Here is a 14,931-nt window from a genome sequence, read left to right as displayed (position 1 = left end):
TCAGGTGTGATGCTTACCGTCTATTTAAATACCAGCATCTACACAGTTTAACTGCAGTCCATGGCAGACTATGAGTTTTATTAGGTACAAGCGAAATGTCTACTTTTAGAAAGGAAATCATTTAAACAGAAGTGTCTAAACTTTTCATTCTAGCATCAAAGCCTACTGTAAACTTGTGCCAACTCACTAGGCTTAACCCCCATATAGAATTTTCATTTTAGTCACGTAGAAGTCATTTCTCCCTGTTCAGATCTTATTTGCCACTGAAGGTCTAGCTTAAGGCAAACCTCCTCCATAAAGTTGTCCTGTCTCCCTTTTCACTGAGTGCCGCACTGTTGCTTTTTCACAGTCCCTCCCATCCTGCCATGCTAACACCGCTTCAGCCCTGAGTTTGGTCTTGTTCTTTGACTTAGCGTCTGCATCTTACAGTATATATGAGCACCTTAGGCTTGTATTGTCCAGCCGGGTACTTTGCAGAAGGCAGGCAGTCAGTAAATAGCAATTGAAATGCCTTGCAGAGCTCAAGCTGCAAGCACACATCTGTGCTTAGATCCTTGTTTAGACCTTTGGAAGACCATCTGAAGTAGGACCTTCATGTAAAAAGGTGATGTTACAATGGAGGCAAAACTGCCGTCCTTCACTTTGGTAACAGCTGTTTTTGAACATTATTGAGCTCATCTGATATGCTTTTAACAATTGCTTGAGATATTTATTCATAATATCTTCCCTGTCCTTTCTGGGATAAAAAATGTATTCCTAAAGTTCAGGTTTTAGATTATCTAGTGCTCTGCAGTCAGTTTAACAGATACTTATCAAATTCCTACTATATTCAGTGACTATAATGAGACAGTAATAGAGGCAAAAATGATGGTAATCTTCCTTAGATGACATGTGAAAATGATAATTTTTTATGGTGCTATAGACATTCTTTAATGATATTGAAGTAATATTTCTAAAAGAAAAATAGTGCCCTAAATAATATGATGTTGCTAATGGTAAGCTACTGGTTGTCGGGAAAACAACTGGTATGGGAACCAGTGAGTCCAGCCTCCTCTAGTAGAGGTAACTGCTCTGTCTTACCTGATCCTTTGAGGAATCACCCCCTTTATATATTGAGCCTCAGCTCAGGGATATATAACTAGCATTATCTATAATTTATTGAGTGCTACCATATGTTAGATGTGCTAAGTGCTATGTGTACTTTATGTCTTTAATCCTCAAGCCCTAACAAGTAGGCTTTCTTCATGAAATTTTTCTTTTTTTAATTTCTTTTGATGTGGACCATTTTTTAAGTCTCTATTGAATATGTTAAAACACTGCTTCTATTTTATGTTTTGGTTTTTTGGCTGTAAGGCTTGTAGGATCTAAGCTTCCCTACCAGGGATCGAACCTGCAACCCCTGTACTAGAAGGCAAAGTCTTAACCCCTGGACCACCAGGGAAGTTCCCCCATGCACTTCTTTAGAGAGGCTAAAACTTGTGCCAAGTCATACAGAGTAAGTAAAGGTGCTAGAATATGGACCTAGACTTATCTGACTCAGATTCTACTTCTGAATGTGGTAGATCTAAAACCAGATCTAAAACTTTCTCGTTCCTAGTTCAATGCTATTAAATAATTTTTAAGCTGCTACACACCCATGTTAGTTTTACCTGCCTTTCACTGTCCTTTGGTAAAGAAGGCTTCATGGGTTTTCCTGGCTCTGTCTATCAAATGCTGTTCACATTGATGTCTGTGTTGTTTTGCTTCTTCCAGCTTCCTTTCTCTGAAGGCTTGTGTCATGTCTTTTCTGGAAGTCTTGCCTAAGGAATTTTATCAACTCTGGCACTTTCCCTGGCTATCTGTGGGTTTCCTTCTGAAAGACCATATTTGGTCAGGCTCCAGAAATTGGGATTTTATTCTCAGGTTATACACATCTTTGCACATAGGTCATTTCAGCCCATAAATAGTGTTATGCTAAACCACCATTTGGAGAAGACTCTTGAGAGTCCCTTGGACTACAAGGAGATCCAACCAGTCCATTCTGAAGGAGATCAGCCCTGGGATTTCTTTGGAAGGAATGATGCTAAAGCTGAAACTCCAGTACTTTGGCTATCTGATGCGAAGAGTTGACTCATTGGAAAAGACTCTGATGCTGGGAGGGATTGGGGGCAGGAGGAGAAGGGGACGACAGAGGATGAGATGGCTGGATGGCATCACTGACTCGATGGATATGAGTCTGGGTGAACTCTGGGAGTTGGTGATGGACAGGGAGGCCTGGCGTGCTGTGATTCATGGGTTCGTGAAGAGTCGGACACAACTGAGCGACTGAACTGAACTGAACTGATACACATCTTTGCACATAGGTCATTTGAGCCCACAAATAGTGTTATGCTAAACCACCATTCATTTTGTCCCCAATGTGTTCCTTCAACTTAACGTAGAGTTCTGATATATTTTACTCTCACTGATGATGATAAAGTTATGGTTTGCATTTTAATCCATACTAAGTCACTCAGGTTTTTAAATTTAAACATAAAATGTTTTATCCATTTATAACAAAATTAAGATGTTGATAGGATAGCTGCTTTGATTTGACCCATATGGAGACTAGGAGTTCAGAGAGGTTAAATGTTAATATTGTACCCAGCTTTGCTGAATCAAGATTGTTCTCAGTCATCTCATCATCATTAACAAAGTTGTTCTAGATAAAAGAACTATCAAAACTCAACAGCTAAGAAAAGCTAATAAAGAAATGGACAAAAGATTTGAATTGATACTTCAAAGACAAAAGGATGACAAGGTCATGAAAGATCTTCAACATTGTTAGTCATTGGGAAAATATAAATTGAAGCCTCAGCCAGATTCCACCATATGCACTCAATCAGAATGGCTAAAATTTTTCAAAATGCACAAAATCCTGATAATACTAAGTGCAGGCAAGGATGTGGAGCGACTGGAACACTCATACATTGCTGGCAGGAATGCAAAATGATATAACCCACTTGGGAAAACAGTTGAGCAATTTCTCACGAAGTTAAGCATGCACTGACTGTGTCTCAGCTGTCTTATCTGTAGATGATTCTCACCTAAGAGAAGTGAAAACTTAACGGACACACACATAAAACCTGTATGCAAATGCTTATAGCTTTATTCATGATTGCTCAGTGTCCCTTAGCTGGTGAGTGTATTGTGGAGTACCACTTGGCAATGGAAAGGAATAAACTTGATACGTTCTACAATATTGATGAATCTCAAGCACACTAAGTGAAAAGCCAGACTCAGAATTCTACCTGCTGTGTGGTCCTATTATATGACCATCTGGAAAATTATAGAGATGGAAAAAAGATGTATCAATAGTTGCCAAGACTTAAGCCTGGGAGTAAGGTTTGATTACACTCATTTTTGGGGGGTGGGAGAGGGTGGATTGTTCTGTACTTTGATTGTCCTGATGGTTACATGACTATCCATTTTATCAAAACACACCCCTATACACCAAAAAGAGTGAACTCTACCATATGGAAATTTAAAATAAATTTAGGGGGAAAAAAAGTAGCCTGGTTAGACACATCAAACTCATGGTAGTTACTGCCTATGAAGAAGGAAGGGAAACAGGGTGGAAGTTAAAGGAATTTTGGCCTCATCATTTATGCTGTCATAACTAAAAAGTAAGTATGACAATGTACTGTTAATTTTATATGGTGAGATTATCAGTGTTTGGTTTATTACTCTATACTTTTTAATTGGTCAAAATATTGTTTAGTTGCTAAGTTGTATCCAACTTTTTTGGGACCCCATGGACTATATAGCCCAACAGGCTCCTCTGTCCATGGAATTTCCCAGGCAAAAATACTGGAATGGGTTGCCATTTCCATCTCCAGGAGATCTTCCCAACCCAGGGGTCAAACCTGTATCTTCTGCTTGGCAGGTGGATTCTTTATCACTCTGCCACCAGGGAAGCATAAACAAGGCAAAATACATATTAAAAGAAAATTTTGAAAAGGCTGAGAAGTAGAAGAAGAAAAAATCACTAGTTGTTTTGAAAAACGGGTACATTTTCTCTCTACTTGTTTGGCATAGTGTAAAATGTACTCTAAGAACAACATAGCCTGTAGCTTGGACTTAGAATACCCAAAATACATTTTCCTTTCTCTTAAATATGTAAGCGTTTGCAATGATACAATGTTAGTGTTAAGGTCTGTGTTTAATAACTTGTTTTATTTCCTCTGTATTCTTTTTTGGTAAATGATAAAAGAATTTCCATTGATGGTGGTGATATAAAATTTCCTCTCAGATGTGTTCAATTGGGTATGCCTAGAAAAACTTTGAAAGGAAATACAAAAAACTGATGATATTTATTGCCTCTAGGGATTCTTTTGAGGTGGTTGGGGGAACTAGGATGAAAGGGAAATTTTCACTTTATCCTACTTTTCTGTACAAAACTCAAATCTTGTGATCCAAAATGGAAACAAAACAACTTGATTAATAAAATTAGTAAATAGCGCAGATGGTAGGGAAAATACGGCAAAAACCATGACAGTCTTAAGGCAATGAATGAAGCTAAAGAAATGCTGTGTGAAAAACCTATGGGTGGCACAAGAATCTAACGTTCAGAGGAAACCCTGGGGCAAAATGGCCTAGCGCCACCCTCCGCCTCACAGAAGGCTAGTCCCCTAAAGTTAGGTGATACATCTGCACATGCGCACCGCCTCTAGCCTGCCATCTTCAGGGTATAATCCATCCTCCACCGAGAGCACGCGAAAGCCGCACGTACGCCTGCCCGGGGACGCGCACGCACCCCCCGCCCCGCCCCGCGCGGCCGGCGAATCCCGCGAGGCCCGGGTAGTCTAGGCTCTTGGAGGTAATGCCCCGGAAGGCGGGGGACGCGGAAGAGGCTGAGGCCGGCGCTGAGGAGGCGAGTGCAGAGGACCCCGGCGCCGAGCGGGAGATGGAGGCCGGGCGGCTGCGGCCGGTGCTGCGCTCCGTGAACACGCGCGAGCCGTCCCAGGTCATCTTCTGCAACCGCAGCCCGCGCGTGGTGCTGCCCGTGTGGCTCAACTTCGATGGCGAGCCCCAGCCTTACCCGACGCTGCCCCCCGGCACGGGCCGCCGCATCCACAGCTACCGAGGTAGGCGGTCCGGGGTCGCCCTGTCGCGCCCGGCCGCGCCGCCCCCTTGAGCTGAGCGCAGCGAGCCGCGCTGTAGGCCTGAGAATCACGGTGACCGTGGCTCGGTCTCACCGAATCCCCGCCCCATTCGGGGGAGGCAGCTGCTGTTGTCATTTTTATTCCCATTTTACACTCGAGGAACTGAGGCCCCAAGAGAGGTTGTGACAGATTCAAGTTGACGCAACTAGTAAGTGACAGTATCTTTCTAAGACTGAGTAATTTGCATTTGAATATCAACCCCACGTGTATTCCATCCCTCACGCCCATTTGTTCAGTTTGTGATTAGGAGAATCCCACATTCTCCGGTGTGCCCAGTGAGCCGGTCCGCGTCGGGTCCCTGTCGTGATGAAGTGTCTCTTCTGCCCATTAGAAGAGACAAATGCATAAATAGATAAGAACAAGCCAGTGTCATAATTGCTGCAGTAGGAACGGAGCACAGCATTGCACCTGCTCAGTGAAAGAGAAGGGGGTGTGCTTTCAGTTAGGGAAGCTTCCCAGAAAAGGAGAATTCTGGAAGATGCATGGAATCTGACCAACCCAAGACAGGAGTTGAGAGCTGTAGACAGACAGAACCGCATGGCCTGACACCTGGAACCTGGGAGAGGGGAGAGGGTATGCAATGGGAGAGGAAGTCTGAAAAATGATTTTACCCCTAGGAAAATGGGGGCCATTGGAAATTATTAAACAGAGAAATGGTATTGCCTGATTTAATACTAAAAAGCTTCCCCAGGATGCAAGGTCATTTGGAAGGGGAAGACTACTGGTAAGAGTTAGAAAACTGTTGTAATAACCCAGGCTGGAGATGTCCAGGCCAAATGAAGTTAACGCTTACTAAAAATTCACTATCTTTCTCAGAGGATCTTGATGAATCTTTTTTCTTTGAGGGTAGCATAGTCAGTGATGCTCTTCAAACTTTTACACCAAATTTCTCCTAATACTAAATGAGGAACGGAAATTCTTTGGGCTTCCCTGTGGCTCAGAAGGTAAAGAATCAGCCTGCAATGAGGGTGACCTGGGTTCAGTCCCTGGCTTGGGGAGATCCCCTGGAGGAGGGTAGGGCAACCCACTCCAGTATTCTTACCTGGAGAATCCCCATGAACAGAGGAGCCTGGCGGGGTGCAGTCCATGGGGTGACAGAGTCAGACATGACTGAGCGACTAAGCATGCACCAGTGTTTTAGGACTCAGTGGTTTCTCTGCTGGCCCTGGTTGGATTCCTGGTGGGGGAACTAAGATCCTTGCAGGCCACGTAGTATCCTAGGAAAAAAAATAATTTTTTTTTTTTTTTAATGAGGAAGAATTCAATTCTTCCAGACATCCACATTTCTGCAGTCTTATATCTGGGAAATTGTGTGACTTTTGTATTCTCTAAAATTTATCTGTGCCTGATTTAATACAAACGTTAAAAAAATTACTTCCTGAATGTACTTAATGTTCCTAAATTATACACTTAAAAATGATTAAAATAACCAATTTTATGTTATGTATATTTCGCCACAATAAAAAACATTACTTCTCACTTGACATTTCTTAAATTTTGCCTCCAAATCGTCAAGTAAACATATGCCCAGGATCTCATGCTGTTTTTGTTCTGAAAGAGCCTCCTTCCTTCCTTGAACAGAATCTTAGGCCTGGGATTTTTTATCTCCTTCCAACTGTCCCCCTCTCTTTTTTTTTCGCATAAGATATATTTATTTCTTAAATCCATTTTTTAATTTGCATGCAGTAAAATACACAGATCCTAGCATTTAATAGGTTTTGACAATACCTAGATCAAGTTATAGATTAGAATATTTCCATTATCCCAGAAAGTTCTGTCTTGCCCCTTTCTACTCTTTGGATTTTTCACATCCTTGTTTAGTTTCATCTCTTCATACAGAATGTACTCTTCTCTATCTGGCTTTTTTCTCTCAGTGTGATGTTTTTGTACCTTGTTGTTTTTGAAAAGCACAGATCTGAGGAGTTGGTGACCTCTCTCCTTTTAGTTTGCACCATTGGATGTGATTTGCAGTTCAAATGCTTTTGCACCAAGGTAGCAGAAAGGGCCTTCATTTTGGAACCTGGTATAGTTGCTCTTCTGTCTACTGTCTCCATTGCCTTTTGTGAGGATTCAATAGAATAACATTATTGGGAGGGCTTTGTATGGTATTCGAGCATAACGAGAGGCAAGTATTTCAGTCTGGGGAGATGAAGGCAATAGATATGTGACTACTTAACCTCTGCTTGTCTTAACAGGTCACCTTTGGCTCTTCCGAGATGCTGGGACATCTGATGGGCTTCTAGTTAACCAAACTGAGCTATTTGTGCCATCTCTCAATGTTGATGGGCAGCCTATTTTTGCCAACATCACACTGCCAGGTATACCGATGTTCCATCTTACTTTTTAAAAAGATAGGCTGTTGTGCTAAGTAGAGGATAGGCCCTTGAAAGAGCTCAGTCCTTAGTGACTTTTGCCTGATGCTGGGCAAGGTATCCAGCTTTTCTGTGTCTTATTGTCCACCATAAATAAAATGTAAGAAATGTACTGGTATTCTCTATGTTGAACAAAGATGTTGTGGTGTCTCAGAAGCTCTTTGGGCTTGTCAGGAGTGGGCTAAATTAAAATAACTGATTGTAGAATTATGAGTGCGTTTTGTTTCCGTGGCCTTGGAGTAGAGTTATGCCCTGGAATCTCAGAAGAAAAAACATGTAGAGAGTGAGATATCATGGCTTATTTATGACTTCTGGTGTTGTATCTTTTAATGTAATTTAATGCAATCAAGCTTACTGTGCCAGTCAGGGTTTTTTTTTTTAAAAAAAACCCACCAAATTGAACATTAGCTTCATAGCTTACCACTTGTTTAAAACTCAAGTGATTTTATTAGATTGAACCCCAAGAAACTGATCTTTTGGGTTAAGAAAAAAAACCTAAATATCTGTGGCTTCATAAGGTTCACACTAGTATGTGTATATAGATTTTGTTTTAAGGCAGTGGATATACAGAAGTGAACACTGGTAAGTTAAAATGTAGGAAATTTTGCTTTGTAGGAGACCTTTAAAGAGTAAGTTCCCCAGTGAGTTAAAAATAGGATTTGAGGAAATTGGTGACAGTCAGCTGGAATCCCCAAAAGGCTATTGACAGAAGGAGGTTTCAATAAGGAAAGGTTGAGACCTGCCTCAGGATGAACAGAGTAGTCAGCAGCTGGGCTGACTTCCTAATATGTGGGACCCAGTGCAAAATTAAGATGTGGGACCTTTTGTCCAAAAATCAGGAAAACTACCATTTAAAATACTAAAATATTTTCCCTTTCTTCTGTGTCTCTCTCACAACTTGTTACGGTGTCTTTTCTGTTTGCTACTTAATGCTATTTTAGGAAAAGTTAAAGTTTTTTAATTACTTAAAAAAATAGGATTTGAAGGACTTAGGATTTGAAGGACTTCCTTGGAGGTCCAGTGGTTAGGATTCTGGCTTCCACTGCAGAGAGCACGGGTTCGATCCCTGATCAGGGAAACTTAAGATCCCACAAGCTGTGAGGTGCGACAAAGAAAAGCAAAAACATAGAATTTGAGTTCCCCCCAGAATCCAGTTATATGCTGTTTTAGTTATCTTTTGCTGTGTGACAGCTACCTGTAACTCAACAACATTTTATTTGTTCATAATTCTGCAGGCAGGGCTGAGTTCAACTCAGGGGTTATTCTAGTCTCTGGTGGTCACTGGTGTGGCTGCTTTCTGCCGGCAGGTTGGCTGAGGGCTGGGCCTCTCTCCCATGTCGTCTCAGGGCCTGGCCCTCTTTGTGTGGTCTCTCTTGCTGTATAACTCAGGGCTCCTGAGGGTGTAAAAGCGATTGTTGCCAGAGCTTCTTAAGGCTGAAGCCCAGAATCAGCACAGCGTCACTTTGCCCACATTCACTTAATTAAAGCACATGATAGGCTCAGCCCAGCCTCAAGGGAAGTCCTCCACGTGGCCATGAATGCTATGAGATGTCTGTTGGAGCCATCATGTTACACTCCGCCACAACCCGCGTACTCACTTTTTTTGTCCAATGTGAGGTCCAGCTGTCGAAAATGTAACGGCCTCGGTTAGCCAAGCCTCGTGAGCGCTTAATCCCCAGGCCTGAGTTTGCTGCTGAGAGTCGCTTTTCTGCCCTTACAGTGTACACCCTGAAAGAGCGGTGCCTCCAGGTTGTGCGAAGCCTGGTCAAGCCTGAGGATTACAGGAGACTGGACATTGTGCGATCCCTCTACGAAGATCTGGAAGACCACCCCAATGTGCAGAAGGACCTGGTGCGGCTGACGCAGGAGCATATTGAAAGCCAGCGGATGGCAGGGGAGATTGAAGATGTTTAGTTCAGAGTCACACTCCTGGGTCTCAGCTTTTGATGGTCCTGACAAGTCTTGATCTAGAGCTAGGACTGGTCACCTTTTCTCAGCTTCAAGGTGTCTCATTCTTGGAGTGAAAATGCTCCATTGCTTAAAACAAAGTTAACTGACCTCACTACAAGGCATTGTGATGTTTAAGGGCAAATATCACAAAATGTAATAATTATGCCTGCCTCTTGTAGAAATATTTATCAAGGAAAAGTAGTTGCATCTTTGCTTCCTAGTGAGTCAGGAAAGTTTCTGTGTAAGGACTTTGTGGAAGTAATTACAGCGAGAATAGTAGCTTCTTGTTGAGTTGTAAGGAAGCAGTGGTGCCTGCTTTTCATTGTTGTGTTGTGGTCTGTGATGTGCCCGCCTCCCGCTCTGGGAGACAGAAATGTCCTTGGGGCAGGGGAAAATCTGTCTGCTCTTTGAGACCCTAGTGCCTCGCACATTATGAGCCTTCCATCTGGTGTTAGTTGAATGAACAAACCAGTGGGTCCTTTGGTAGAAAGTGTTTAGAGGTTTTGACCCTTTTTTTTTGAGGGGGAGTGACAGTGGGGACCTTAAAGTATATACAGTAAACAGATGTTTAAAAGGGAATCATTTTTATAGAAAGTAATCTTTTAATAATTTTCTAAATTTTGACTTTTCTTAGTCCATTGTTGTCACAGGGCTGTGTCACTTCTGTTTCTAAGCCAGGACTAGCTTTCTACAGTTCTTGTGGTGATGGCTTTTTGAAACTTGCTATCCGCACAGGAGAGAGGAGAAAATGGCCATTACCTTGTTTAATCATAGTGTTAAAGAGCTACTCCTGTACTATAAATAGGTTTTTGCCAAGTGTGCGTATTTCTGTTCTTTTTTGTAACTCCATGACTTTTCTGTTTAATTCAGCAGTTTTTCACCAGGCAGGATCTGGTGACACTTTGCACCTGGCTAGAGGAGAAGACGAAGAAGCCCTCTAAACTCTGGAATGTTACAGCTAGCACACTGTGGATTTAGAGAGTAGCCTGAAATCTTTTATAGTTTTGTACATGCCCAGATCCTTTCCTATAGGCTGGACTTAAATTCATTAATTTGAATTCAAAACTTCTATCAGGCATCCTTTTTTGGTAGCTAATCGTTAAAAAAAAAAAAAAGGATCCTCCCCAGTAGAGAAAATTTTGGAAGAAACGGAAAAATAAAAGGAAGAAAAGATCAGGTAGATACATTGCTTAAATACAACCACTAACTTAACATTTTGAACAGCCTTTTTTTGGCTTGGTTTTACATAGTTGAGATCATACTGAATATACAGTTTTATATTCTACTTTCTCATTTAACTTTATAACTTAAAATATTTTTCCATGGTATTATAAGCTCTTCATACTCATGAGTGCAGCCTTCCTTTTATAAATAATGTGGGACTATTTCTTGCCATCCTTATTAAATCCTTCTGCTAACTTTTGAGCGCATTTCCTGTGCTCTGATATCAGAGTGGAGTGAATGAATCAAATGCCTTACAGTTTTTCCACCTAATCATATTCTCCTCTTTCAACATTCAACAAATAAGGGGCTTTTGTTTTTTAATCTGTTGTGTTATTCATTCAGTGACACACCTCTAATTTTTTTTCTAATTTTTGTTGTTGAATTGTTGGGTAGAGAAGAAAATATGCTGGTATAGAAGGCAGCCATACGATTAAAAAAGTAGGATAGTATGAGAGATTTAAGGAAGTCTCTCGGTGCTGGATTAGTTCAATGTTGGTTTTATTGTTTTTTTAACCTGCCGTTGTGTCAAAATGTTCCTGAAACTTGCAATTTGAGTACTGTTTTTGTGTTGTCCAAAGAAGCTCATTTGAAATCTTATGAATGTATTAAATGTATTGCTCTTGAGAGACTGTGATCTTACCTGTTTTCAGTTTTTTTTTTTTAAAGCTTCCTTTGGATACAGTAAATGGTGCTGAGTAAAGGAAATGGGTAGGATGTCATTTGCCAGGTTCTTCTGTCTTGGAGAGGTGTGAAGACTGTTTAATGGCCTTGGGAAGACGAAACACAAGGAACCTGGTTCTCTGTCGCTTTTCTTCGCAACCCTGGATTTTGTTTAGAACTTTATTTTAGCTCTTCTTTTCTTGTAAAGATGAAATATCGCTAAATATTTTAAGCCCTACAGAAAAGGATGAAGAAGAAAAGCATTCACATTGGGAAGAAAGGCATTTTTTTTTTTTCATGAAAATAGAACCAGCCTTAACAAACACCTCCCTAAAGAAGATACGCGGATAGCAACTAAGCATATGAAAGGATGCTCCAGGAACTTCCCTGGCGGTCCAGCGCTTAAGACTCCATGCATCCAATGCAAGGGGCGTGCATTTGATCCCTGGTCGGCTAACTAAGATCCCACGTGCCAAGTGGTGTGACCAAAAAAGTATTTAAAAAAAGAAAAGATGGTCCACGTAGTACGTCATCAGAGAATTGCAAATTAAACAGCAGTGAGATACTACTACACAGCTATTAGAATGCTCCCCACACACACAAAAAAAGGCTCACATCCAGAACACTGACCACACCAAATGCTGGTGAGGATGTAGAACAACAGGAACTCTGATTCATTGCTAATGGGAACGCCAAATCTTATGGCCACTTTGGAAGACAGTTTGATGGCTTCCTATGAAATTAAATGCTTATCGTATATCCAGTAATTATGCTTCTTGGGTATTTACTCAAAGGAGCTGAAAATGTACGTCCAAAAACTTGCACATGGATGTTTATGGCAGTTTTGTTCACAGTTGCTAACATTTGGAAACAAGCAAGGTGTCCTTCAGTAGGTGAATAGATGCATATATGATATATTCAAATAACAGAATATTGTTCAGCACTAAGATGAAGGGAGCTGTCCACCAAGAAAAGAGAGATAAAACTTAAATGCTTATTACTAAGTGAAAGAAGACAGCTTGAAAAGGTCACACACTTTATGATTCCAACTCTACAACATTCTGGAAAAGGCAGAATTGGATTAAAAAGGGATTGAGGGAACTTCCCTGGCGGTCCAGTGGTTAAAACTGCACGCTTCCAATGCAGGGGTCATGGTTTTGATCCCTGGATGGTGAACTAAGGTCCCATGTACAGTTGGCATGGCCAAAAATAAATAATTTTTTAAAAATTTATGGGGCAGAGAGGGTTGGAGGAGGTGGAGGGATGAATAAGTAGACCACAGAATTTTTTGAGGTAGTAAATTTATTCTGCATGATAGAATAGTGGATATATATATTATTATACATCTGTCCGAACCCACAGAATGTGCAATGCCGAGTGAACCCTAAGGTAAACTGTAGACTTGGGGTAATAATGATGTGTCAGTGTAGGTCCATCGATTGTTAACAAATGTACCACTTTATGGGGATATTGATAATGGGAGAGACTGTGTGTGGGAGCACGAGGTATATAGGAAATCCTGTACCTTCCTCTTAATTATGCTGTGAACCTTAAAACTGCTCTAGAAAATAGTCTATTAAGAAAAAGTGGTTAATATCTCACTAGGACTTACTGTATATTGAGAAGATGAAAAGAAAGTAGGGCGCTCAGCTCACTAAGGACATGAAATAAATACCAGTGTTTTACAGTCCTGAAATAGGAACACCAGTATGACCTTTTCAGATATTTCACGTTTGGTTTCTGTATCCTGTTCTCCACCTCAGCCCCGCTCTATACTAGTCACTGGGCTGCCTGTTACCCTTCACCATTTCTCCTTTCTGTCAACTAAGCTCCCTGCCTCAACAGAACGTTTTCCTGGAGACTTCTCCCATCACCACACAATCCCAGTAATCCATAGGCAGATCACACCAGTTGACTCTTGATGTTGTACGTTCTGTGAGTTTGGACAAATTTCTAATGACATCTATCCACTTTTATAATATCAGACAGAATAGATTGACAGATATGCTTGTGCTGTTAACCAAAAGTGTTGGGCAGTAGCACCGGACACTTAAATGAGAGAGAAACCTGCAAAACTTGTTTCAGAATTTGGAACATGAAACCTCAGGAAAATACAAGGCAACATACAAATAAATAGCAATATGCTCTCTCCCTATTCAGGTAGAAAACACAAAAGATTGTTTTGCTCCAGTTGGGAAGAGTTGAGTCCCTGATAACTGGACTGGACCCACAAATGTTAACAACAGACCTAAGATTTCTGAAAGACTCAGAGGAAGTCATTTTAGCAAATTATTTTATCTTCAGATAAATTGAAGAATTAATTGGGTGAAGAACAGCCTAGCAGCAGTTTGCTAGGGAGGACATAAGATGACATTCTTTACCTGAAGGAGCAGGGTCAGATACCCTGGTCCAACTTGGAAATACTAAGAACTTGTGCTTCAGTTATCCAGTGCTCAGAAACAATCAGATGGAAACTAGAGTGGAAAATTACTCTAGCGGGTCTGGATTACCCTTGTCCTGTGGCAAATGCAGAGAGTGAAGGGAATTTGGGGAAGGGTCTACTATGTCCTCAGGGCATCAGTTTTCCAAAAATTGGTTTATGGTTTTCCTTGATAGACTTTAGGACTCCCCTTCCCTTCCTGTAGATGAGAAAGCAGACACCTCTGGAACAGAGTCCAATACTGGAAATGTACATTAATAGGAGATGGGCCAAATCGCGTATCCTAAATAAACCATTAAAAGGGAAAAGGTAGATTCTTATATATGGACATGAAAAACTGTTCATTATTAGTTGAAAAACATTTATAGAAAATTAAATGTGTTTTTAAAATTTTTATGTTAAAAAGTTAATTTTATAGAGGTCTAAAAATACATGCCGGAGAAGGCAATGGCACCCCACTCCAGTACTCTTGCCTGGAAAATCCCATGGACGGAGGAGCCTGGTAGGCTGCGGTCCATGGGGTCGCTAAGAGTCGGACACGACTGAGCGACTTCACTTTCACTTTTCACTTTCATGCATTGGAGAAGGAAATGGCAACCCACTCCAGTGTTCTTGCCTGGAGAATCCCAGGGACGGGGGAGCCTGGTAGGCTGCTGTCCATGGGGTCACGCAGAGTCAGACACGACTGAAGTGACTTAGCAGCAGCAGCAGTAAAGATACATGCAAGTATATACACCAAACTATTAATAATGGTTGTCCCTCCAGGATGAGACTATGGGAAGGTGTTAATTTCTCTGTCTCTGTCTCTCTGACATAACAGGGAAAAAAAAAAGTATATATATGTATATGTATATGTCTATGTATATATATAGGTCTCTGCCTGAACTCCTGGTACACAGCTCTCCTAAAACCATTGATTTCAAATTCCTAAGTGATAAGATCACTAGGAGTATCTTTTATTCTAATGAGAGGACTCTGGGCTGGCTCTTGTATGACTCCTGGAAGAAAGCATTGAATTTTCAGCCCTAGCCACCCTTCTCTAGCTTAGAACACAGTAAACAGATCTAATCCCGTATTTCTCTTCATCTGGATATTCATCTGT

The 14,931-nt window shown here is 41.2% G+C and overlaps 1 protein-coding gene across 1 annotated transcript; it reads left to right on the top strand.

Moving 5' to 3' along the window:
* The first annotated feature begins 4,840 nt into the window (after nucleotides 1–4,840).
* VHL (von Hippel-Lindau tumor suppressor) lies at nucleotides 4,841–9,716 on the top strand. Its single transcript, NM_001110019.1, has 3 exons — nucleotides 4,841–5,105; nucleotides 7,379–7,501; nucleotides 9,276–9,716. The coding sequence occupies exons 1-3, from the start codon at nucleotides 4,841–4,843 to the stop codon at nucleotides 9,467–9,469; spliced, it is 582 nt and encodes a 193-aa protein (NP_001103489.1). The 3' UTR covers nucleotides 9,470–9,716.
* The last annotated feature ends 5,215 nt before the right edge of the window (nucleotides 9,717–14,931 follow it).

This window comes from Bos taurus, chromosome 22 (assembly GCF_002263795.3).
Source record: "Bos taurus isolate L1 Dominette 01449 registration number 42190680 breed Hereford chromosome 22, ARS-UCD2.0, whole genome shotgun sequence".
Classification (NCBI taxonomy): Eukaryota; Metazoa; Chordata; class Mammalia; order Artiodactyla; family Bovidae; genus Bos; species Bos taurus.
This window is presented reverse-complemented; position numbering and strand designations above follow the sequence as displayed.